This window comes from Plasmodium knowlesi (genome assembly GCF_000006355.2).
Source record: "Plasmodium knowlesi strain H genome assembly, chromosome: 11".
In the NCBI taxonomy this organism is placed as follows: domain Eukaryota; phylum Apicomplexa; class Aconoidasida; order Haemosporida; family Plasmodiidae; genus Plasmodium; species Plasmodium knowlesi.
This window is the reverse complement of record NC_011912.2, coordinates 767586-790392: the sequence shown is the minus strand read 5'-3', so window position 1 is coordinate 790392 and position 22807 is coordinate 767586. Positions and strand designations below refer to the sequence as shown.

General features: G+C 41.3%; 4 protein-coding genes across 4 annotated transcripts in view; 3 read left to right on the top strand and 1 right to left on the bottom strand.

The window, feature by feature from the left end:
* Nucleotides 1–895: 895 nt before the first annotated feature.
* On the top strand, nt 896–3727 carry PKNH_1116800 (DNA replication licensing factor MCM6, putative; the record flags this gene model as incomplete). Its single annotated transcript, XM_002261308.1, has 1 exon — nt 896–3727. The coding sequence occupies one exon, from the start codon at nt 896–898 to the stop codon at nt 3725–3727; it is 2832 nt and encodes a 943-aa protein (XP_002261344.1).
* Nucleotides 3728–4264: 537 nt separating this feature from the next.
* On the bottom strand, nt 4265–7099 carry PKNH_1116700 (RAP protein, putative; the record flags this gene model as incomplete). The annotated part of the gene is made up of 1 exon (XM_002261307.1): nt 4265–7099. One exon carries the CDS (start codon nt 7097–7099, stop codon nt 4265–4267), a length of 2835 nt encoding a protein of 944 aa, XP_002261343.1.
* A 1656-nt stretch (nt 7100–8755) lies between these two features.
* On the top strand, nt 8756–10312 carry PKNH_1116600 (histone-lysine N-methyltransferase, putative; the record flags this gene model as incomplete). Its single annotated transcript, XM_002261306.1, has 1 exon — nt 8756–10312. One exon carries the CDS (start codon nt 8756–8758, stop codon nt 10310–10312), a length of 1557 nt encoding a protein of 518 aa, XP_002261342.1.
* A 4312-nt stretch (nt 10313–14624) lies between these two features.
* The window catches only part of PKNH_1116500 (SICAvar, type I (fragment)), a gene marked incomplete at both ends in the record, with an annotated part of 16009 nt that continues 7826 nt past the window's right edge, over nt 14625–22807 (top strand). The window contains 2 exons of the mRNA XM_039114130.1: nt 14625–14735; nt 14845–15688. Coding sequence (XP_038969750.1) covers nt 14625–14735; nt 14845–15688 — 955 coding nt within the window. The remainder of the gene's footprint in view (nt 14736–14844; nt 15689–22807) is intronic.

Sequence of the window (22807 nt, the reverse complement as noted above, 5' to 3'; positions counted from 1 at the left end):
CTTTGCCAAAGTTAATTGTTCGATTTATCCAAGGAGGTAGTTTCGAAAAACTTTATAGTGATTGCATAAGTGATCGGCGCAAGTGTGTATATATACTGGAGTAGCTCTTCACACTTAACCTTCTCCTTTATCGCTTTTTTTTTTTTTTTTTTTTTTTTTAATTTTACGTATCAACACGGAAAAAAAAAAAAATCCTGCTCACTTGACCTGCGAATTTATGAGCAAAAAAAAAAAAAAGGAGAAAAGTGGAATAGTCTAATGTTCACTTAAAGCGCATTGGCATGTTCACAAGGCATAGCTTCAAAGAAGGAACTTAAGTTGAAGAAACGCATGTGCATATGTACACGTATACGTGTACACAATTGCACTTGATCGCAAATTGGATCCTCGATGTGCGCATGGAAAAATACGCACCCGGGGGAGAGTGAACTGGCACGTAACGCATCACTTTAGGGAGAAAAAAAAAAAAAAAATTACACATATGTACATATACATTTGCATATTCCGAAGGATGCCAAAAGTGCCAAGAGCAAAACCCCATTGTGACAAAATAAAAATTGTTACGAGCATATGCTGGCTCAAAAGGAACAAGCGCGCAAAACAAAGGTTCACCTATTAAAGTAGGCCGAACTAATTGCAGCTCAGCAGGGCAACCAAAGCGTACTTCACACGATACGGTGAAGGTACAATAAAATTACACCAAAGGGAGGAGGAAGCAATTTTGATAACCCACCGCACATCGTGCAAGTGTGTATGCGTAGTACTGTAGCTCACCCGTTCGTAGAGGAACTTACATGGACGAACTCAGAGGTAGCACACCTGACGGTGAGACGAAGCGGTAGAAATTATACCATACAAAAGCTAAGCCCTTACCCACTGAAGATTCACAGGCACAATGTCAGGCATGTTCAACGAAAGCGAATTGTCAGGGCTGGACGCCCATAGCGTGTTCGGAAATAGCGAAATGTCAAGCTATCAAAAGAAGAAAAGGAAATTTGAAGAAAATTCAAACTTAGGCGCAAATGACGCAGTAAATGAGGAAGAGGATGAAGAAGCGCAGGAAGATGTTGATGATGAAGAGGATGAAGAGGAAGATGATGAACCATCTTATGTTCAAGATGAAAATATGGCAAAGGTATTTGAAAAATTCTTAAAAACCTTTTCCGAAAGAAAAAATGATGAAGAAAACGAAGATGGTGATGATGACAGTGTCTGGAAAGACAATTTAAATTTGAACTTCCCGAGCTCGCTGGAAATCGCCCAGGATGCGCATTACGTGTTATTACTTTTTTCAATTCTTCAAAATTCCTACTCCAGAAATAAAGTTCTCGTGGTGGATATGAAGCACGTGTTGATGTGGGAACCAACAGATAAAAACCGATTCGACATAGGTAGCCAACTGTACATATATATAAAGAGACACTTCCTCAGAATATTAGATATCTTTGAACAGAAGGTACAAGCTTTAGCAGAAAGTATTAATCCGATAAAGACAAAAGAGGTTGGGAAAATATGCCTCCGCTTTTATAATAAAAAAAACCCTATCCATTCCTTGCGAAGCTTAAGATGTGAAATGCTTGGCGAGATGATTAGTGTTCGGGGACAAGTAACCAGGACATCTGATGTAAGACCGGAATTAACATTAGCTGCTTTCAAATGTAACGAATGTGGAAATATCATCAACGGAGTTAAACAACAATTTAGGTATACACAACCGAGTAAGTGCCCCTCATCCAGTTGCAGCAATATGTATGATTGGTCGCTTGTACTAGAGCAGTCTTACTTTGTTGACTGGCAAAAAATTAGATTACAAGAAATTGCACAGGAAAGCCCACCAGGATCGATGCCTCGAAACATGGATGTAATTCTTCGCAATGACATCGTGGATTCAGTGCATGCAGGCGATAGAATCATCGTAACGGGGTGTTTAATTGTTGTACCAGATATTCCCACTTTGATGAAACCAGGAGATATTCCGCGTAGTGTGGCTAGACAAATTCTAAAAAAAAATGAAAACTCACTGGTTTCACAAGGACTAACAGGTATCAAGGGGGTGGGAGTACAGGATTTAAATCACAAGCTGTGTATATATGCGTGTCAAATTGAAAAGCTAAATAATTCGAAGAAGGAAAACTCCTTCGATGAGCAAACACAAGTAGATATTAATTGTGAGGAAATACTAAATTGTGATGATTTAAAATGGCTCAGGGATATTGCAATGCATCCAAACACCATCGATATTTTGGCCGAATGTATAGCTCCCAAAATATGGGGGAACATCGAAATCAAGAAAGGAGCATTGTTGATGATGACAGGAGGGGTCCAAAAAATCACGTCGAACTGTAAATTGAGAGGAGACATAAATATGTGTATTGTAGGTGATCCGGGAACAGCAAAAAGTGAAATATTAAAGTACGTAGAAAGTTTTGCTCCAAGAGCTATTTTCACCTCTGGAAAGGGATCCACTGCTGCAGGACTTACAGCAGCAGTGCACAGGGACCCAGATCAGGGAGACACGGTCCTGGAAGCAGGTGCATTGATGTATGCGGATCAGGGAATTTGTTGCATTGATGAATTTGATAAGATGGACGAAAAAGACAGAGTAGCAATTCACGAAGCTATGGAACAACAAACCATTTCGATAACCAAGGCAGGTATTCAGGCAACCCTAAATGCGAGAGCATCAGTTTTAGCAGCATGTAACCCCAAGTATGGAAGATACGACACTTTGAAAACGTTTGCACAAAATGTAAACATTCCAGCACCGTTGCTCTCCAGATTTGATCTCTTCTACACAATGCTGGATAGTATCGATATAGACAAAGACACGAGCATTGCCAACCACTTGGTTTCTATGCACTGTGGAGAGGAAGCGGAAAAACACATCAAAGCGAACGCAGGGAAATTGGATACCGTCAAAATGGAAGTGTATTTGGAACTAAGTAAAAGAGTGAAGCCATTATTAACGGATGAAGCCAAGTACAAATTGATACACTATTATGTCTCCTTCCGAAATATTGAATACTCCCCAGGTGCTCAGAGATCCATGAGAATGACTGTCCGTCAGTTAGAATCACTTATCCGTTTGAGTGAAGCTGTAGCCAAATTAAAGTTTTCACATTTTGTCGACGTAAAACATGTAGAAATTGCTTGCTCAATATTTAAAGCTTCCATGAAAAAAATATCCAACGAAAAGGAAATAAATCTGGATGAAGAATTCGACAAAGTTAGTAACTCTCTCTTGAATAACAGGACGAACAAAATAATCCAACCAGAAGATAATGAAAAGAAATCAGGGGAGGGTAAAAAGGGTATGACCATTAAGGCTAGCGAATATCAGTACATATCTGCCATCATTTTCGAAATTATTAAAGAATATGAATTTAACAATAACAGTGAAAGCATTACACAGGATCAGCTCATTGAGACTTACCTGCAAGTTTACGCCAAAGCTGAATCGAATGAACATGTGGATGAGTGGGTTTACAAACTGAAAAAAATTATCCAACGATTGATAAACCAAGACATGAAGTTGCTATCTGAGACTAATGAAGAAGACGCGGAAAATGTCATCTTGAGAATCCATCCCAACTATGCCGGCCCCATCGTGGAGGGTACCGTGTCCAACAAAAACACTTACGGCTACAATACCTTCAAAAACTACCAGACGGAGGAAAATATTCCAGGGGATGACGTGGATTTCCAGGAGGACATCGACAATTTTTGAGGCTCCCACAGAAGTGTCTGCATGGTGATATGCACACATGTGTATGTACATGTATATGTATATGTTTGTGCTGCGGAATGCATCACTTTTGGCTGTTTTTTTTTTTTTTTTTTTTTTTTTTTTTTTATCCATAAGGGAAAAAACAGTAGGGTCTCAATTACAGAGGCCTTTTTGCAACCCCACAGAAGGAAAACTCATGTGGATAGAGCATACAGAACCATGCATTTAAATTAAGCGCATAGGTGTGCGAATGGAAAAGGGGAAGCTCCTTTATCTTAAATAGGTCAAATGGGCATTAGAATTTTTTCATTTATGACCAAGTTGCAGTATGGAAAAACAAAAAAAAGTACGAAAAAAATGAGAAAAAATAATACGAAAAAAAAAACGGGCAAATAACCGAAAGCTAATGCAATATATCCGGGGCAATCCCAATATGCACAACTTCAGGTTGATTTTATGCAGCACATTTCATCTTCAAACCCCCACTCACCCCCCTTTGCACAGGTTTTCCAGTGGGACAGGGTGGACAACACCCACTTACAAATTTTTAACTTTCCTCTTTAAAAAGGCCAACTTATTTTTTCCCCTAAATTTGGCAATGTCGGTTAAGAAGTCTGTCTTTCGTTTGCTCTGTCGAATGGTTGACACGACCTTTGCCATTTCTTTTTTACCCAGGGGTTCACTCTTTTGGTTAATTGGCAGAACATTCACTACCTCAAAATTGAGGCTATCTGAAATTAATTTTTTAATATAAGCCTTTTTATCCAAATTGGTTTTTAGCTGTCCCCACTCGAAATAAGGTATGTTGATAACCGTGTAGCCAAGGTCACTTAGCAACTTGTGCTTGAGCTTTGACAATGCGGTGTAGGATTTGCTATTTTTATAAAAGTGGTGTTCGCCGTTTACCTCAATGATTAATTTGTTTTTTCTTTTGTGAGGGTTTCCATTTGGTGGATCATTTTCTGGAAGGTGACCCTTCGTGGTGGGCCCCTGCTGATGGAATGTGTGCGCATTACTATTTGTACAATTCTGGGTTATACCCCCCGATACAATACATGCTTGACCATCCCTTCGAAGAAGGTAATTTCTCGGAATGCGAACAAACGTTGGATCTTCTTCTACAAAGTCCACATCATATGGTCCAAGTGGTACCTCTTCCGACATGCACAAATTAAAGGTCAGAAGGAAATTCTTAATTTCTTTTTGTAAATCTGATTTAATGTAATATTCCGCTTCTTTTTCTTTAGCTTTTATGGAAGACATATACTCTATGCACTCCTCGTTCAGTTGGTCATAGACATTTGGAACGTGTCTCGTTCGAAGTGCCAGCTCACATATCTTCAACTGGGTCAGGTAAACATTATCTAGAATGATGTCAAATTTTATTAAGTTTTTTATTATTAAATTATATGCATGTGTATTCTCGATGGAGAAGTAGCACATGGCTAGTAGCAATTTAGCTAGCTCCTTGTGGTCCAAATTATTTATGTTATCCTCATTTATCATCCTGGATATATCACAGATGAGCGCTTCTTCGTATATATCCAACTTGAACAAGCTATGGAGTATTTTTACCTTTCCAGGAAGGTCCAAAATGAGGTTAGGCGTTTGGGGGTTTATAACACTGCAATTTAGGGCATTCCTGTTAATTGTACCCTCCCTGCACTTACCACTTCCAACTTTCTCATTACTTCGCCCATTAGAAAGAGGAACTTTCTCCAGATTAAAACCGAAACCTTCCTGATCGTTATGATCACCCTGATGAAGGTTTACACAGGTTGGCACTAAACGAGAAAGTATCAACCGAATTATGGACACTTCCCTATATTTGTGCATTGCATAGGAGTGTAAAAGTGTGGATAGATCTCTCTCATCATACTGCCCTTGGCTTATTTTTTCTCTGAACACTGCATCAAATAGATGCATAGTCTTGGAAGGGAATAATTTATTTTTTGCTAACAGGAAAAACAGAACTACCAAATTGCCCACGCTGGACAAGTGGTTTTTATACGTGTTCAGGATGCTTTTATACAGCATATGATGGTCCACTTGCAGGTACAGGTGGCACTGCAGGATGTGGAAAATTTTTCTGGCGGTTTCCACATGACCGCGCTGTACACATTCGTCATATGCGGCATGGTTAACATCATCACAAGTTTCAACTCCCCCCTCGGTTGTTCCTACGAAATGGCTCTGTAATCTGTGGGCCACCTCGTTTAGCAGACCCATGTGCGAAAACTTCAAATCCCTCAGGCTTCTGCTAATGCTGAGAAGTGTGTCGAGTAGGTAGTGCCTTTCCTGGGGAAAACAGAGCTGTGAAACATCACTCCATAATTCATTTAGTGTAGCTCCATTGGGCACAGATCCCACCTTTGTAGAAGGAACATCATGTGAGGCAGTCGCAGAAGGGATATCAGTGAAGTATTCATTGGTGGAAGAATTTGGGGCAGACCCTAAGAAGGAGACAGAAGATGGAAGTCTCCCACCCAAATCAGCACCTATTTGATGGGCACAGTTGCCACCTTTGACCCGTTTGGCATAGGGGTCAAGAGTATCCGGCCTATTTGAAGCACCGATACTACAGTTTGAAGACAGTCTGGAGTTTTTTGCCTCGGATTGCATATTTCTAATCTGCTCATGAATTTTTTTCTTCAGCTTGTGTGTGTATGCATAATCATTATAGGTTAAGAAAAAACGATCAAAATTGTATGTCAATTTATTGCAGATATTTTTGATAAGCACCCAATTAAAGGTTTTTAATTTCATAAATTTAGGGTCATTTTTTAACAAATAAATTTTACTAAAAATGGAAAGAAAATGAACCAAGTCTTCAATTTGATATTCTTCATGTTGTATAAAATAAGAACATTTATTTGTGAATGCGAAAACAAGTGTATTGTCAATAAGTTGTAAATTTGTCAGTATGTTCATTGTGTGTATGAGCATTTTACTTGTATATAAATAATGTGCTTTTAATTTTATACTGTTAAATATATTATGGCAAATTTCATGGTATAGTGAATCTCCGTATGTTTTATTAAAATGAGGAAAAAACTTTGTGAACAAAATTAAAATGAGCAGCAAATCTTCAATACGTGTGTCACTGTCTTTATTCACTTGCATACACTTGGTCATTATTTTTTTGAAATCTTCCGAATGTATTTTTTCAACACATAAATATTTCTTCAGTTCCTCCACCGGGATGTTTTCCCCGATGTGTTTTTCCCCTGAGGGGATGTATGCTGTTGTGTAGGAGAACCTCCCTCTTCTTCGCAACATCTTCAAGGAACTGGACCAGACGAATATCCCCTGCACCTTCTTTCCGATATATGCAGAAAGGAGTGCATTGAGCCTTTTTGTCCCAATGGTCATTTTGACATGGTGAAAATATCAACCTCCCACGGTAATAATAAGTTGCTACCCTTGTGGAAGATGCCACAAAACTATGGCTGTACATAAATGAGGTAGATGCATATGTTATGTGGACGTATACGTTACATGGACATGCATGTTACTCCTTCCCTTTTGGGTACTTCACTCAGTTCATCATCTTATGCTGAATTTTCATGAAGCAGAAGATTGGTACATTTTCATTCCCCCTTAGCTGCATTTCTCAATTGCTTGAGGATCCCCTATAGTTGGTACATCTGGGTGGACAACTTTTCCATTTGTGAGTATAGCTATTTATGCGTGTGCTAATGTGAACATGAAAATATATTGACATAAACTGAACGCATAAAGGGGATCTTGAGTTTCACCTTATAGTGTAAAATGTTCCTCAGTGTAACTCTCTAGTAGGAGGAACATTTCAAAAACGGGTATGCGGAAAGCCTAGCGGGTAGAGGAGTTTTCATCACATAAATGGACGTACTCATTCAGTATTGGCGATCCCTCCTGTTGGTGTGCGTATGTGGGAAGGGGATACTTACCGAAGTGATATGCTTCGTAACCACTTAACGGGCATAACTCTATATTTCCACAAGAATGAATCCACCGCAGCACTGTAAGTAGAACAGAACAGGGGAATTCTCGTTGATGGTGCACTCGCACATTAAAATGGGAAAGTGTTGCACGTAGACTAGAGAGTACTGAACTTTCGAATTTCACTGGTTAAAAATGTGGTTAATTTTTCTAATTAAAAGATGTATTATTTTGATTCCCTTTTTCATAAGAAGAAAGGAAAATTGCTTACGTATGCTACAGCGGCGGAATATGTAGCGGGGCCCCCCCTTTTGCTGTGCGCGCACGTTGGTTTATTTATTTATTATTTTATTTTTTTTTTTTTACATTCTTTAAAGCTTCCAGCATCGTGCCTTAACGACGGAAGGATAGGAATTTTTTTTTTTTTTTGTTTTTCTGTTCAGATAACTATAAGCATTTGTGCATGAGCACAGAGTTACGTATATATATATGAATTGTCAACTCGTAGTGCCAAATTCTGAGTTCTCGAAATTCCTGTCCCTAGTGGATTACAATACTCGTATATTCATATGCCTGTAAACTTATGTAAAAATATTATAATCGTTGTAATCCTTTATGTACCTGGCACCTCATTTTTTTTTTTTTCGTGACCTTTTTTTTTTTTTTTGTAATAAGTTTTTTTTGCAAATTAGTAAAGATAAAATTGCAAAGGGAAGGAGTGACTTTTTCTTCTCTCCTTCTCCTTTTTTTTTTTTTTTTTTTTTCCAACCAGAGCGGTTGTCGCAACACAGGATTTACGTACCTTGGGCACAAGGAGCCAAATCCGGAGGAAGCTGATACGATGCAGAGTTCGGTTTGATGTCACTCTCGCCCCTTCCCGTGAGCAACTGCGAAGGTAGGCCCAGTGAAACTCGTCTCGAATTTATTTTGAGTGCCATAGCGTCGGGTGTAGGACCGTAGGACTCCCAGGGTCCGATGCGCATGGAGCACAACGTAGAGACCACTGTTTGGGCACGACTGCTTCTTCACTTCCCCCCCCACACGCGCACTGAGACAAATACCACATAGAATTAGGAACGAACAGAAATATACAAACTGCGTGCCACCATGCCCGCATCGCCTAATCATATGTACAAAGTCGACTACAAGGAGAATAAGGGGAAATGCGTAGTCGCAGTAAGTCAAATGCGAGCGGGATATTGCATCGTGGAGGCACACCCAGAAATATTCGTCCCGTTGAGTGTGAAGTACATGGCCCCAAGAGTAATCGATGCGGAAAATGAAGAAACTAATTACAGAACAGTGAACATATGTTTTTACTGCTTCGAAAAATTTAGCAAGAGTGTTTATTGCCCTAACTGCAAATATGTGGTCTACTGTAGTGACGTGTGTCTAGATTTAGCGTGGAAGTTACATCGAGAAGAATGTGAAGTTTTTAAGTCTAATATTTTTGACAAGTTCTGTCCATCCATCATCATGCGCATGGTAATTAACAGCTACCTAAACCACTTTAATTTTTACGAATACTGTGGAAGCGTAGAAGAATTGCCAAAGGAAAAATATGAGTATTTTAAGTACCCAGCCTATATAGTAGCAGTAGCACTCATGAGCAAGAAAAAAAAATTATTCTCCAACTTTGAAGATAATGAGAGCATACTGAAAAATATCATCGAGAAATTTGTAAAAATTTCGAAAAATAGTTTACAGATAATTGATAATGATTTAGAACCAGCAGGATTGGCATTTTACAAAAAACCTGTGCCATATTTTAATCATTCATGTTTGAGTAACTGTGTAACTATATTTAAAAACCAAAAGCTATTCATACGAACCTTGGTGGATGTATATCCTGGGGAAGAACTAACCATTAGTTACGTTGATATAGCATTTGACAGAAATACGAGGTTAGCCATTTGTATGGATCAGTATTTCTTTACCTGTTCATGTAAGCTATGTAAAGTGAACATGGTCTCAGAATGTCAACATATTTTTAATACAGAACTTCTGTGCACGCAGTCAGAGAGTTGTAAAAAATGTGTTAATCATATGGAGCTCCTTTTGATATCAGAGTTGGAAAGGAAAAGCTGTTATATGAATAAAAATCAATTTAAGAGTGCTTATCCTGTTTTTAAAAAAACGAACGAACAACAACATGTGTGGAAATGTTCCATCTGCAAGGGTGAAGTTCATGATAATGTTATAAAAAGCTTAGTAGAAAAAGAAAAAGAAACTGTGAAAGAAGCCTCCCACTTGGAGTCTCTCTTCAGTGAAAAATACACTTATGACAATAAATCAGTATTACAGGCACTTAATAAAATAAAATCCAAAATTGATTATTTGACCACTTTTTATCACCATACTAAATATTCTCTACAAAAAATGAGAGCCAAGATTCTTTATATTTCTATACAGCTGCAAGAATTTAAGTTAGCATACAACATTGCTAACCAGTACCTGAAATCTATAGAAGTTACCTATGGGAAATACTCCCCCATTTATGGCTACTATATTTTCCTAACCGGGAAACTTGCCCTCTTTCTGGACCTAAAGTCAGAGGGCCTCAGTTTAATTCACAAGGCGAAGAAGAATATCATAAAAACGTACGGACCGGACTCTCCCATTTATAAGGATCTGGAGAAGTTCCTCTACACCAATAAATACTAATCATGTCTGAGACACAGGGATACATATTGTCTGTATTGTGACGAGTTTGTCCCGATGTCGTGCCAAAATATTTGTATGTGTACCCATCCGTCATGCTTCTTTTTTTATTTCCCAACTTTTTTATTTTTTATTTTTTTTTTTTTTTTGTTGCACTACTGTTGGTTTTTGAATATAAGTAGTACGCACTTTTTCTCACGGAGCGTAGGTATGTATACCTCGTGAATGGTCTGCGTACACATTCGCCCTTTTATCATTCTACGGCCTCAAACCTGTTGCTTCTTTTCTTTTTATTTTTTAAATTACAAATATTTTTTTTTTGTTTGCACAAAAATCCGCAATATGTATATATTCATTAAGAAATAAATAAAAAAAATTTTTAACCTTCATTTAAGGTTACATACATTTGTGGAGTTACTCGCAATCAGACCTATGTTACTTCGCTAAGTTATTTTTCTTATATGTTTCATCAGGGAGAATATAAATAAACGTAAGGCCTACTTGTGTTTCCGCGACCACATCAGGGGATTACGAATTTTCATGAAATAATAAGTGGGTATGGAGCATGAGTTCCATAATATTTCACTTATTTAAATATATATTCTAAGCAAGATTCCCACAAACCTTAAGCACTTTCCAGAATACACGAAAATTTAAAAATTAAAACATAATTCGAAAAAACCTCCAACCCGGAACCTACGTCATCATTAAACCGGAAACTACATTACTTTTAACCCGCATACTACATTACATTTAAACCAGGAACTGCATTACTTTTAATCCTGAACCAACCATATTTTTAACCGGGAACCAACATTACACTTTACCTTGAACCCTAAACCCTAAACCCTAAACCCTGAACCCTAAACCCTGAACCCTAAACCCTAAACTACTAAACACTGAACCCTAAACCCTGAACCCTGAACCCTAAACCCTGAACCCTGAACCCTAAACCCTGAACTCTGAACCCTAAACCCTGAACCCTGAACCCTAAAACCTGAACCCTGAACCCTAAACCCTGAACCCTGAACCCTAAACCCTCAATCCTGAACCCTGAACCCTAAACCCTAAACCCTGAACCCTGAACCCTGAACCCTAAACCCTAAACCCTAAACCCTAAACCCTAAACGCTAAACCCTGAACCCTAAACCCTAAACCCTGAACCCTAAACCCTGAACCCGAAACCCTAAACCCTAAACCCTGAACCCTAAGCCTAAACCCTGAACCCTAAAACCTGAAACCCTGAACCATGAACCCTAAACCCATGAACCCTAAACCCTAAACCCTGAACCCTAAAACCTAAATCCTGAACCCTAAATCCTGAACCCTAAATCCTGAACCCTAAACCTGTGGACCCTGAAACCCTAAACCCTAAACCTTGAACCCTAAACCCTAAACCCTGAACCCTAAACCCTAAACCCTGAACCCTAAACCCTGAACCCTAAAACCTGAACCCTAAACCCTGAACCCTAAACCCTGAACCCTGAAACCAGAACCCTAAACCCTAAACCCTAAACCCTGAAACCTAAACCCTGAACCCTAAACCCTGAACCCTGAAACCAGAACCCTAAACCCTAAACCCTAAACCCTGAACCCTAAACCCTAAACCCTAAACCCTAAACCCTAAACCTAAACCCTAAACCCTGAACCCTGAACCCTAAACCCTGAACCCTAAACCCTAAACCCTGAACCCTGAACCCTAAACCCTAAACCCTAAACGCTAAACCCTGAACCCTAAACCCTAAACCCTGAACCCTAAACCCTGAACCCTAAACCCTAAACCCTAAACCCTGAACCCTAAGCCTAAACCCTGAACCCTAAACCCTGAAACCCTGAACCATGAACCCTAAACCCATGAACCCTAAACCCTAAACCCTGAACCCTAAACCCTGAACCTAAACCCTAAACCCTAAACCCTAAACCCTAAAACCCTGAACCCTAAACCCTGAACCCTAAACCTAAACCCTGAACCCTGAACCCTAAACCCTGAACCCTAAACCCTAAACCCTGAACCCTAAACCCTAAACCCTAAACCTAAACCCTAAACCCTAAACCCTAAACCCTGAACCCTAAACCCTAAACCCTAAAACCCTAAACCCTAAACCCTAAACCCGGAACCCTAAACCCTGAACCCTAAACCCGGAACGCTAAGAACCCTAAACCATGGAAACATGAAACCCTAAACCCTGAACCCTAAACCCTAAACCCTGAACCCTAAACCCTGAACCCTAAACCCTAAACCCTAAACCCTAAACCCTAAACCCTAAACCCTAAACCCTAAACCCTGAACCCTAAACCCTGAACCCTGAACCCTAAACCCTAAACCCTAAACCCTGAACCCTAAACCCTGAACCTTAAACCCTAAACCCTAAACCCTAAACCCTGAACCCTGAACCCTAAACCCAAAACCCAAAACCCAAAACCCTAAACCCAAAACCCTAAACCCGGAACCCGACACTTTACATCTATGTTAATTTGGAAGGAAGAAGGGGGGAAAAATGCAGAAGAATCGAAGCAAAGCATAAAGGGGGAGAAAGGAAGGAAGTGTCTTTTAGTAGAGGAGGCAGAAAAAGAAGAGTGGTTCAAGGAAGGAATAGAAATGTCTTTAATGGGGACAGGAAGGAAATGTCTCTTAGGAAGGGAGGCAGAAAAAGAAGAGTGGTTTAAGGAAGAAAGAAAAAAAATGGTTTAAGGAAGAGTAAAGAAGGAAGAAAAAGAATGGTCTATGGAAGGAAGAATAAAGAGTGGTTTAGGGAAGGAAGAGTAAAAGAAGGAAGAGTAAAGAAGGAAGAAAAAGAAGAAAAGAAGGAATAGTAAAGAAGGAAGAAAAGAAGGAAGAGTAAAAGAAGGAAGACTAAGGAAGGAAGACTAAGGAAGGAAGATTTAAGGAAGGAGGACTAAGGAAGGAAGAGTAAAGAAGGAATATTTAAGGAAGGAGGACTAAGGCAGGAAGAGTAAAGAAGGAAGAAAAAGAATGGTTTAAGGAAGAGTAAAGAAGATTTAAGGAAGGAAGAGTAAAGAAGATTTAAGGAAGGAAGAGTAAAGAAGATTTAAGGAAGGAAGAGTAAAGAAGATTTAAGGAAGGAAGAGTAAAGAAGGAAGAATAAAGAAGGAAGGTTTAATGAAGGAAGGTTTAATGAAGGAAGGTTTAATGAAGGAAGGTTTAAGGAAGGAAGAAAAAGGAAGTTTTAAGGAAGGAAGAATAAAGAAGAAAGAAAAGAAGAGAAGAAGAGAGAAGAAATGAAAGAAGAAAAGAAGGAAGAATAAAAATAAAAAAAGGGCTTTAAGAAAGAAAAGAAAAAAGAAGGAAGAAAAGAAGAGAAGGAAAAAAGAAAAGAAAGAAGGCTCAAGAGAAGAAAGAAGAGAGAATAAATAGAAGGGAAGGAAGAGAAAGAAGAAGGAAGAAGAAGGAAGCAGAAGGAACATTAAAGGAGAAGAAAAGAAGGAAGGTTTAAGGGAGAGAAAAAAGAAGATTGAATGAGGAGAGAAGAAGATTTAAGGAAGAAAAGAAGAAAGGAAAGAAGGAAGAGTAAGGAAGGAAGTTTTAAGGAGGGATAAGGAAGAAGAAGGAAGGTTTAAGTGAGGGAAAAAGAAAGAAAATTGAATGAGCAGAAAAGAAGGTTTTAAGGGAGAAAGAGGAAGGAAGGTTTAAAGAAGAAAAGAAGAAGAAAGGTTTAAGGGAGAAGAAAAAGAAGAATGAATGAGAAGAAAAGAAGGAAGGATTAAGGGAGAAAAGGAAGGAAGGTTTAAGGAGGGAAAGGGAAGGAAAAGGAAGATTCTAATGAAAATAAAAGAAGATTTGAGGGAGGAAAGAAGGAAGGTTCTTAAGGGAGAAAAAGAAGGAAGGAAAGAAGGAAGGTTCTTAAGGGAGAAAAAGAAGGAAGGAAAGAAGGAAGGTTCTTAAGGGAGAAAAAGAAGGAAGGAAAGAAGGAAGGTTCTTAAGGGAGAAAAAGAAGGAAGGAAAGAAGGAAGGTTCTTAAGGGAGAAAAAGAAGGAAGGAAAGAAGGAAGAAAAGGAAGATTTAAAGAAGGGAAAGAAGAAAGGAAGGAAAGAAGGAAATTAGTAAAGGAAGAGAAGAAAGGAAGAAAAAAAGGAAGAAGAAGAAGGTTTCAGAGGAGGAAGAAAAAGAAGGTTTTAAGGATGAAAGGAAAGAAGAAATGAAAAGAAGGTTTTAAGGAAGAATCTTTTTTCTTTTTTTTTTTTTTTTTTTTTTTTTTTTTTTTTTCCTTCTTTAATTCTACATATAATATATATATATGTATAATATATATATGCATGTGTAAACTTTTTTCTGGAACGACAAAGACACATAACCATGGCACAAACACAGAATGATGGTGAATTGTTGAAGAAGTGGTTGGAGCATGTGTCCTCAAGGGCGATTACGGGGAGTATGGAGCCCGCGAAGAAGGCCGAGAAAATTACAGTAAGTGTATACATATGTACATATACATATATACATATATATATACATATATACTTATATGTATACGCATATGTGTAAACGTTCTCGATCTTATTTTCCCTCCTTGTAGGAAGAAATGCAGAAGAGTTTGAGGGAAACATGGGGAAAGTTGAAGAGTTGGCTGGAGAGGGGGGAGTCGAATGAAATACGCGGACTCTGTTATGAGGGCGCCGGGTGGACGAGGACGGGGGGAGTTTGGGATCAGTATATGCCAATATTATGTACGGCTGTCGCCGAAATTAAGTACTTCATGAATGGAGTAGAAACGAAAAAGAAAATGGGTACCCGGGGGCCCCTCAAGACAGATGATATCGAAGTTGAGCCAAGTATGGCGGACGATGAAGCCTATCGTCGCTGCATTGTTGGCGCCGTCGCTTTATCCACAGTTTATGGAGATCACTGTTACGTGCGTGAAGTCTTGGAGAAAGTTGAAGCACGGGCGAATGCCAAATTAAAAGGGTACTTGAGCAAACCTACAATGCCGCGCCAATTGAATAATTGTGGGGGAGTCAATTTGGAAGGTTTACTTCTCGGTAAAACACTCCTTCAGGATGAAATCAGCCAGTGGACTAGCAGTACGAGGCAGAGGACGGAAAATTATTGGAGGGTACAGTATTTGTGGAAACTGTGGAAGAGCGTATGTGCGCGGGGGAAGGAGTCACAGGGGCACGAGACAGTGCGGAAGGAAAATTTACAAGAGAATAAGGGCAGTATGTTATCCTTCTCAGGCATGGACAGCAGAAACAAAGACTTAATGGAAGAATTAATAAGTGAGAACGTGCCCTTAACGTTCGATGACTTGAAGTTAGCATTGCAGCAATCCATAGAAAATGATGGTGGCGTTGCTACTGGCACTCCCTTTGAAGTTTCCACCTTACTGAAGAACGTAGATGAGAAAGTCCACAAAAATAAAGGTAAGTATTAAAGAAAAAGAAAAATAAGAGGATGTTCCCATAAGGAAATGTTCATGGAAAAGTTATTCCTTTAAGGAAGGAGTCTAAGGAGGAAAAAGAGAAGGTTGCTTGAAGGGAAGGAGAAGTTCTGTCTGAATGAAGGAAGGGGTTATTTAGGGGGAAAGGAAAAGGAAGGTTTAGGGTGCAGGAATGAAGGAAGGGGTAAGAAAAGAAGGTTTAAGGGGGTAAGGGAAGGGTTGCCCAGGGGTGGGGGAGAAGGAAAGAAGGTTGTTTAGGGGGTGGGGAAGGAAAGACTACTTAGGGGTAAGGAAAGAGTACTTAGGGGGGAGGAAGGAAAAAGTACTTAGGGGGGAGGAAGGAAAGAGTACTTAAGGGGGAGGAAGGAAAGAGTACTTAGGGGTAAGGAAAGACTACTTAGGGGTATAGAAAGACTACTTAAGGGTAAGGAAAGACTACTTACGGGTAAGGAAAGACTACTTAGGGGTAAGGAAAGACTACTTAGGGGTAAGGAAAGACTACTTAGGGGTAAGGAAAGACTACTTAGGGGTATAGAAAGACTACTTAGGGGTAAGGAAAGACTACTTAGGGGTAAGGAAAGACTACTTAGGGGTAAGGAAAGACTACTTAGGGGTAAGGAAAGACTACTTAGGGGTAAGGAAAGACTACTTAGGGGTAAGGAAAGACTACTTAGGGGTATAGAAAGACTACTTGGGGGTATAGAAAGACTACTTAGGGGTAAGGAAAGACTACTTAGGGGTAAGGAAAGAATACTTAGGGGTAAGGAAGGAAGGTTTAGGGGGAAGGAAGGAAGGTTTAGGGGTAAGGAAAGACTACTTAGGGGTTAGGAAAGACTACTTAGGGGTAAGGAAAGACTACTTAGGGGTAAGGAAAGACTACTTAGGGGTAAGGAAAAAAGGTTCGGGTGTTAAGGAAAGAAGGTTCAGGGGAAAGGAAAGGTTCTTTTCTAGGTTATTAGAACAACAGTATGGCCTGGTACATAACCACCCTAAGGGTGGGGTAAGGAAAGAGTGCTTAAGGGGGGGTTTTCAGGAAAGAGTGTTTAGGGGGGGGGGAAAGGAAAGAGTGTTTAGGGGGGGGGAAAGGAAAGAGTGTTTAGGGGGGGGGAGAAGGAAAGAGTGTTTAGGGGGGGGGAAAGGGAAAGAGTGTTTAGGGGGGGGGTGAAGGAAAGTGTGTTTAAGGGGGGGGGAGGAAGGAAAGAGTGTTTAAGGGGGGGGTAAGGAAAGAAGGTTGTTTAGGGGGGGAGAAGGAAAGAGTACTTAGGGGGGGAGTAAGTAAAGAGTACTTAGGGGGAGGGGTAAGGAAAGAGTGTTTAGGGGGGGTGAAGGAAAGAGTGTTTAAGGGGGGGGTAAGGAAAGAAGGTTGTTTAGGGGGGGTGAAGGAACGAGTGCTTAGGGGGGGGGAGAAGGAATGGGTTGTTTAGGGGGGTAAGGAAAGAGTGTTTAGGGGGGGAAGGAAAGAGTACTTAGGGGGGGAAGGAAAGAAGGGTTTAGGGGGGGGGGAGAAGGAAAGAGTGTTTAGGGGTAAGGAAAGACTACTTAGGGGTAAGGAAAGACTACTTAGGGGTATAGAAACACTACTTAGGGGTATAGAAACACTACTTAGGGGTAAGGGAAGACTACTTAGGGGGGGGAAAGGGAAGACTACTTAGGGGTTAGGAATGAAGGTTTAGGGGTAAGGAAGGGTTCTTTCCTAGGTTATTAGAACAACAATATGACCTGGTACTTAGCCACCCTAAGGGGGGGAAAAGATAAGACTTTTTAGGGAGGGGTAAGGAATGAGTGCTTAGGGGTGGGGTTAAGGAAAGAGTGTTCGGGGGGAGGGGTAAGGAAAGAAGGTTGCTCAGGGGTGGGTAAGGAAAGAGTGTTTAGGGGTAAGGAAAGACTACTTAGGGGTATAGGAAGACTACTTAGGGGTTAGGAAAGACTACTTAGGGGTAAGGAAAGACTACTCTTAGGGGTATAGAAAGACTACTGAGGGGTATAGAAAGACTACTTAGGGGTAAGGAAAGAAGGTTTAGGGAAGCAGAAGTAAAGAGATGTTTAGGGGGGGGTAAGGAAAGACTATTTAGGGGTAAGGAAAGACTACTTAGGGGTATAGAAAGACTACTTAGGGGGGGGAAGGAAAGAGTACTTAGGGGTAAGGAAAGACTACTTAGGGGTATAGAAAGACTACTTAGGGGTATAGAAAGACTACTTAGGGGTATAGAAAGACTACTTAGGGGTAAGGAAAGACTACTTAGGGGTATAGAAAGACTACTTAGGGGTATAGAAAGACTACTTAGGGGGGGATGAAAGGGAAGACTACTTAGGGGTAAGGAAAGACTACTTAGGGGTAAGGAAAGACTACTTAGGGGTATAGAAAGACTACTTAGGGGTAAGGAAAGACTACTTAGGGGTAAGGAAAGAGTACTTAGGGGTAAGGAAAGACTACTTAGGGGTAAGGGAAGACTACTTAGGGGTAAGGAAAGACTATTTAGGGGTAAGGAAAGACTACTTAGGGGTAAGGAAAGACTACTTAGGGGGAAGGAAAGAAGACTTAGGGGGAAGGAAAGAAGACTTAGGGGGAAGGAAAGACTACTTAGGGGTAAGGAAAGACTACTTAGGGGTAAGGAAAGACTACTTAGGGATAAGGAATGAGGGTTCAGGGGAAAGGAAAGGTTCTTTTCTAGGTTATTAGAACAACAATGTGGCCTGGCACTTAGCCACCCTAAGGGGGGGGAATGTAGGTTGGGGGAAAGGAAAGAGTGCTTTAAGGTAGGGAAGGAATGAGTGTTTAGGGGGGGGTGATGGAAAGAAGGTTTAGGGGGAAGGAAGGAAGGTTTAGGGGGAAGGAAGGAAGGTTTAGGGGGAAGGAAGGAAGGTTTAGGGGAAAGGAAAGGTTTAGGGGAAAGGAAAGGTTTAGGGGAAAGGAAAGGAAAGGAAAGGAAAGGAAAGGAAAGGAAAGGAAAGGAAAGGAAAGGAAAGGAAAGGAAAGGAAAGGAAAGGAAAGGAAAGGGAAAGGGAAAGGGAAAGGGAAAGGGAAAGGGAAAGGGAAAGGGAAAGGGAAAGGGAAAGGGAAAGGGAAAGGGAAAGGGAAAGGGAAAGGGAAAGGGAAAGGGAAAGGGAAAGGGAAAGGGAAAGGGAAAGGGAATGACAGAGAAGGAAAAGGAATAGGGGCGAAAGGAAAAGGAAGGGGGATGAAGGAAAAGGAAAGGGAAGGAAAGAGAAGGGAAGGAAAGGAAAGGGAAAGGGAAGGACAGGGGAAAGTGTTCCTTGGGGGGGTAAGGAAAGTGTGTTTAGGAGGGGTAAGGAAGGAAGGAAAGGGATTGAAGGAAAGGGATTGAAGGAAAGGGAATGCAGGAAGGAGGAGGAAGAAAAGGAAAGGAAAGGGAAAGGAAAGGGAAAGGGATTAGGGGAAAGGGAAAGGGAAAGGGATTAGGGGAAAGGGAAAGGGAAAGGGATTAGGGGAAAGGGAAAGGGAAAGGGAAAGGGAAAGGGAAAGGGAAAGGGAAAGGGAAAGGGAAAGGGAAAGGGAAAGGGAAAGGGAAAGGGAAAGGGAAAGGGAAAGGGAAAGGGATTAGGGGAAAGGGAAAGGGAAAGGGAAAGGGAAGGAAAGGGAAGGAAGGGAAGGGAAGGGAAGGAAAGAAGGAAAATGGGAAGGAAAGAAGGAAAAGGGGAAGGAAAGAAGGAAAAGGGGAAGGAAAGAAGGAAAGGGGGAAGAAAAGAGGAAGGGGAAGGAATAGGAAGGGGAAGGAAAGAGGAAGGGGAAGGAAAGAAGGGGAAGTGGAATGAAAGAAGGGAATGAGAAGGAAAGGGAATGAAAGAGAAGGAAGTGGAAGGGAAGGAAGTAACGGGAAGGAAGTAACGGGAAGGAAGTAAGGGGAAGGAAAAGGAGTGAAAGAGAAGGAAAGGGGAAAGGAAAAGGAAAAGGAAAGGAATAAGAAGGAAAAGGAAGGTTTCGGGGAAGGAGAAGGGAAGGAAAAGGAAGGTTTAGGGGAAGGAGAAGGGAAGGGGAAGGAAGGAGAATAAAGGGAAAGGGAAAGGGAAAGGGAAAGGGAAGGAGAAGGAAAGGGAATGAGAAGGAAAGAGAAGGAAGCGTAAGGAGGGAAGGAAAGGGGGAAGGAAAGGGGGAAGGAAAAAGAAAGGGGAAGGGGAAGGAAAGATGAAAAGGAAGAAGAAGGATGAGGGAAGGAAAGAAGGGGAAGGAAGAAAGGGGAAAGAAGGAAAGGGGAAAGAAGGAAAGGGGAAGGAAGGTTTAGGGGGAAGGAAAGAGTGCTTAGGGGGGGTGGGAAGGAAAGAGTGCTTAGGATGGGAGGAAGGAAAGTGTTGTTCAGGGGGTGGAAGGAGAAGGAAGGTTAAGGGGTAAGGAATGAGTGTTTTGGGGGAGGGAGTAAGGAAAGAAGGTTGTTTAGGGTGGGGGTAAGGAAAGAGTGCTTAAAGGGGGGGGGAAAGGAAAGACTACTTAGGGGTAAGGAAAGAAGGTTTAGGGGTAAGAAAAGACTGTTTAGGGGGTAAGGAAAAACTACTTAGGGGGTGGGGAAAGACTACTTAGGGGTTAGGAAAGACTACTTAGGGGTACGGAAAGACTACTCTTAGGGGTAAGGAAAGACTACTTAGGGGTAAGGAAAGACTACTTAGGGGTAAGGAAAGGAAACTTAGGGGTAAGGAAAGACTACTTAGGGGTAAGGAAAGACTACTTAGGGGTAAGGAAAGAGTGTTTACCGGGGGGGGAAAGGGAAGACTACTTAGGGGGGGGTGAAAGGAAAGACTACTTAGGGGGGGGGGGAAAGGGAAGACTACATAGGGGGGGGTGAAGGAAACGGCTGCTTAGGAAGGGGGGGTAAGGAAAGGGTTGCTTAGGGGGGAGAAGGAAAAGAGTACTTAGGGGAAGGAAAAGAGAAGACTACTTAGGAGTAAGGAAAGACTACTTGGGGGTAAGAAAAGACTACTTAGGGATAAGGAAAGAGTGTTTGAGGGGGGGGTAAGGAAAGAGTGTTTAGGGGGGGGTGAAGGAAAGACTACTTCGGGGTAAGGAAAGACTACTTAGGGGTATAGAAAGACTACTTAGGGGGTAAGGAAAGACTACTTAGGGGGGGGGGAAGGAAAGAGTACTTAGGGGTAAGGAGAGACTACTTAGGGGTAAGGAAATACTACATAGGGGTAAGGGAAGACTACTTAGGGGTTAGGAAAGACTACTTAGGGGTAAGGAAAGACTGTTTAGGGGGAAAGGAAGACTGTTTAGGGGGAAGGAAAGACTACTTAGGGGTAAGGAAAGACTACTTAGGGGTAAGGAAAAACTGCTTATGGGTAAGGAAAGACTACTTAGGGGTAAGGAAAGACTACTTAGGGGTAAGGAAAGACTACTTAGGGGTAAGGAAAGACTACTTAGGGGTATAGAAAGACTACTTAGGGGTATAGAAAGACTACTTAGGGGTATAGAAAGACTACCTAGGGGTAAGGAAAGACTACTTAGGGGGGGGAGAAAGGGAAGACTACTTAGGAGTAAGGAAAGAGTACTTAGGGGGGGTAAGGAAAGACTACTCTTAGGGGTAAGGAAAGACTACTTAGGGGTAAGGAAAGACTACTTAGGGGTATAGAAAGACTACTTTGGGGTAAGGAAAGAGTACTTAGGGGGGGGGAAAGAAGGTTTAGGGGGAAGGAAGGAAGGTTTAGGGGTAAGGAAAGACTACTTAGGGGTATAGAAAGACTACTTTGGGGTAAGGAAAGACTACTTAGGGGTAAGGAAAGACTACCTAGGGGTAAGGAAAGACTACTTAGGGGTAAGGAAAGACTACTTAGGGGTAAGGAAAGACTACTTAAGGGTAAGGAAAGACTACTTAGGGGTAAGGAAAGACTACTTAGGGGTAAGGAAAGACTACTTAGGGGTAAGGAAAGACTACTTAGGGTTATAGAAAGACTACTTAGGGGTGAAGAAAGTGTTACTTAGGGGGGGGGAGAAGGAAAGAAGGTTTTGGGGGAGGTAGGGAGGAAAGAAGGTTGTTTAGGGGGGGTAAGGAAAGACGGTTTGTGGAGGGGAGGAAGGAAAGGGTTGTTTAGGGGGGAAATAAGGAAAGGGAGTTTAGGGGGGGGGTAAGGAAAGAAGGTTTAGGGGGGGGGGAAGGAAAGAAGGTTTAGGGGGAAGGGACGGAAAGTGTGTTTAGTGCGGGGGGTGAAAGGAAAGAATGTCTTAGGGGGAAGGAAAGACTACTTAGGGGTAAGGAAAGACTACTTAGGGGTAAGGAAAGAGTACTTAGGGGAAAGGGAAAGGAAAGAGTGTTTAGGGGGGGGGGGGGGTAAGGAAAGAGTACTTAGGGGGGGGGTAAGGAAAGAGTACTTAGGGGGGGGTGAAAGGAAAGACTACTTAGGAGTAAGGAAAGACTACTTAGGAGTAAGGAAAGACTACTTAGGGGTATAGAAAGACTACTTAGGGGTAAGGAAAGACTACTTAGGGGTAAGGAAAGACTACTTAGGGGTAAGGAAAGACTACTTAGGGGTATAGAAAGACTACTTAGGGGGGGATAAGGAATGACTACTTAGGGGTAAGGAAAGACTACTTAGGGGTAAGGAAAGACTACTTAGGGGTAAGGAAAGACTACTTAGGGGGTAAGGAAAGACTACTTAGGGGTATAGAAAGACTACTTAGGGGGTAAGGAAAGACTACTTAGGGGTATAGAAAGACTGCTTAGGGGTAAGGAAAGACTACTTAGGGGTTAGGGAAGACTACTTGGGGGTAAGGAAAGACTACTTAGGGGTAAGGAAAGAGTGTTTACCGGGGGGGGAAAGGGAAGACTACTTGGGGGTAAAGGAAAGACTACTTCGGGGTAAGGAAAGACTACTTAGGGGTATAGAAAGACTACTTAGGGGTAAGGAAAGACTACTTAGGGGGAAGAAAAGAGTACTTAGGGGTATAGAAAGACTACTTAGGGGTAAGGAAAGACTACTTCGGGGTAAGGAAAGACTACTTAGGGGTATAGAAAGACTACTTAGGGGTAAGGAAAGACTACTTAGGGGTAAGGAAAGAGTACGTAGGGGTAAGGAAAGACTACTCTTAGGGGTAAGGAAAGACTACTTAGAGGTAAGGAAAGACTACTTAGGGGTAAGGAAAGACTACTTAGGGGTA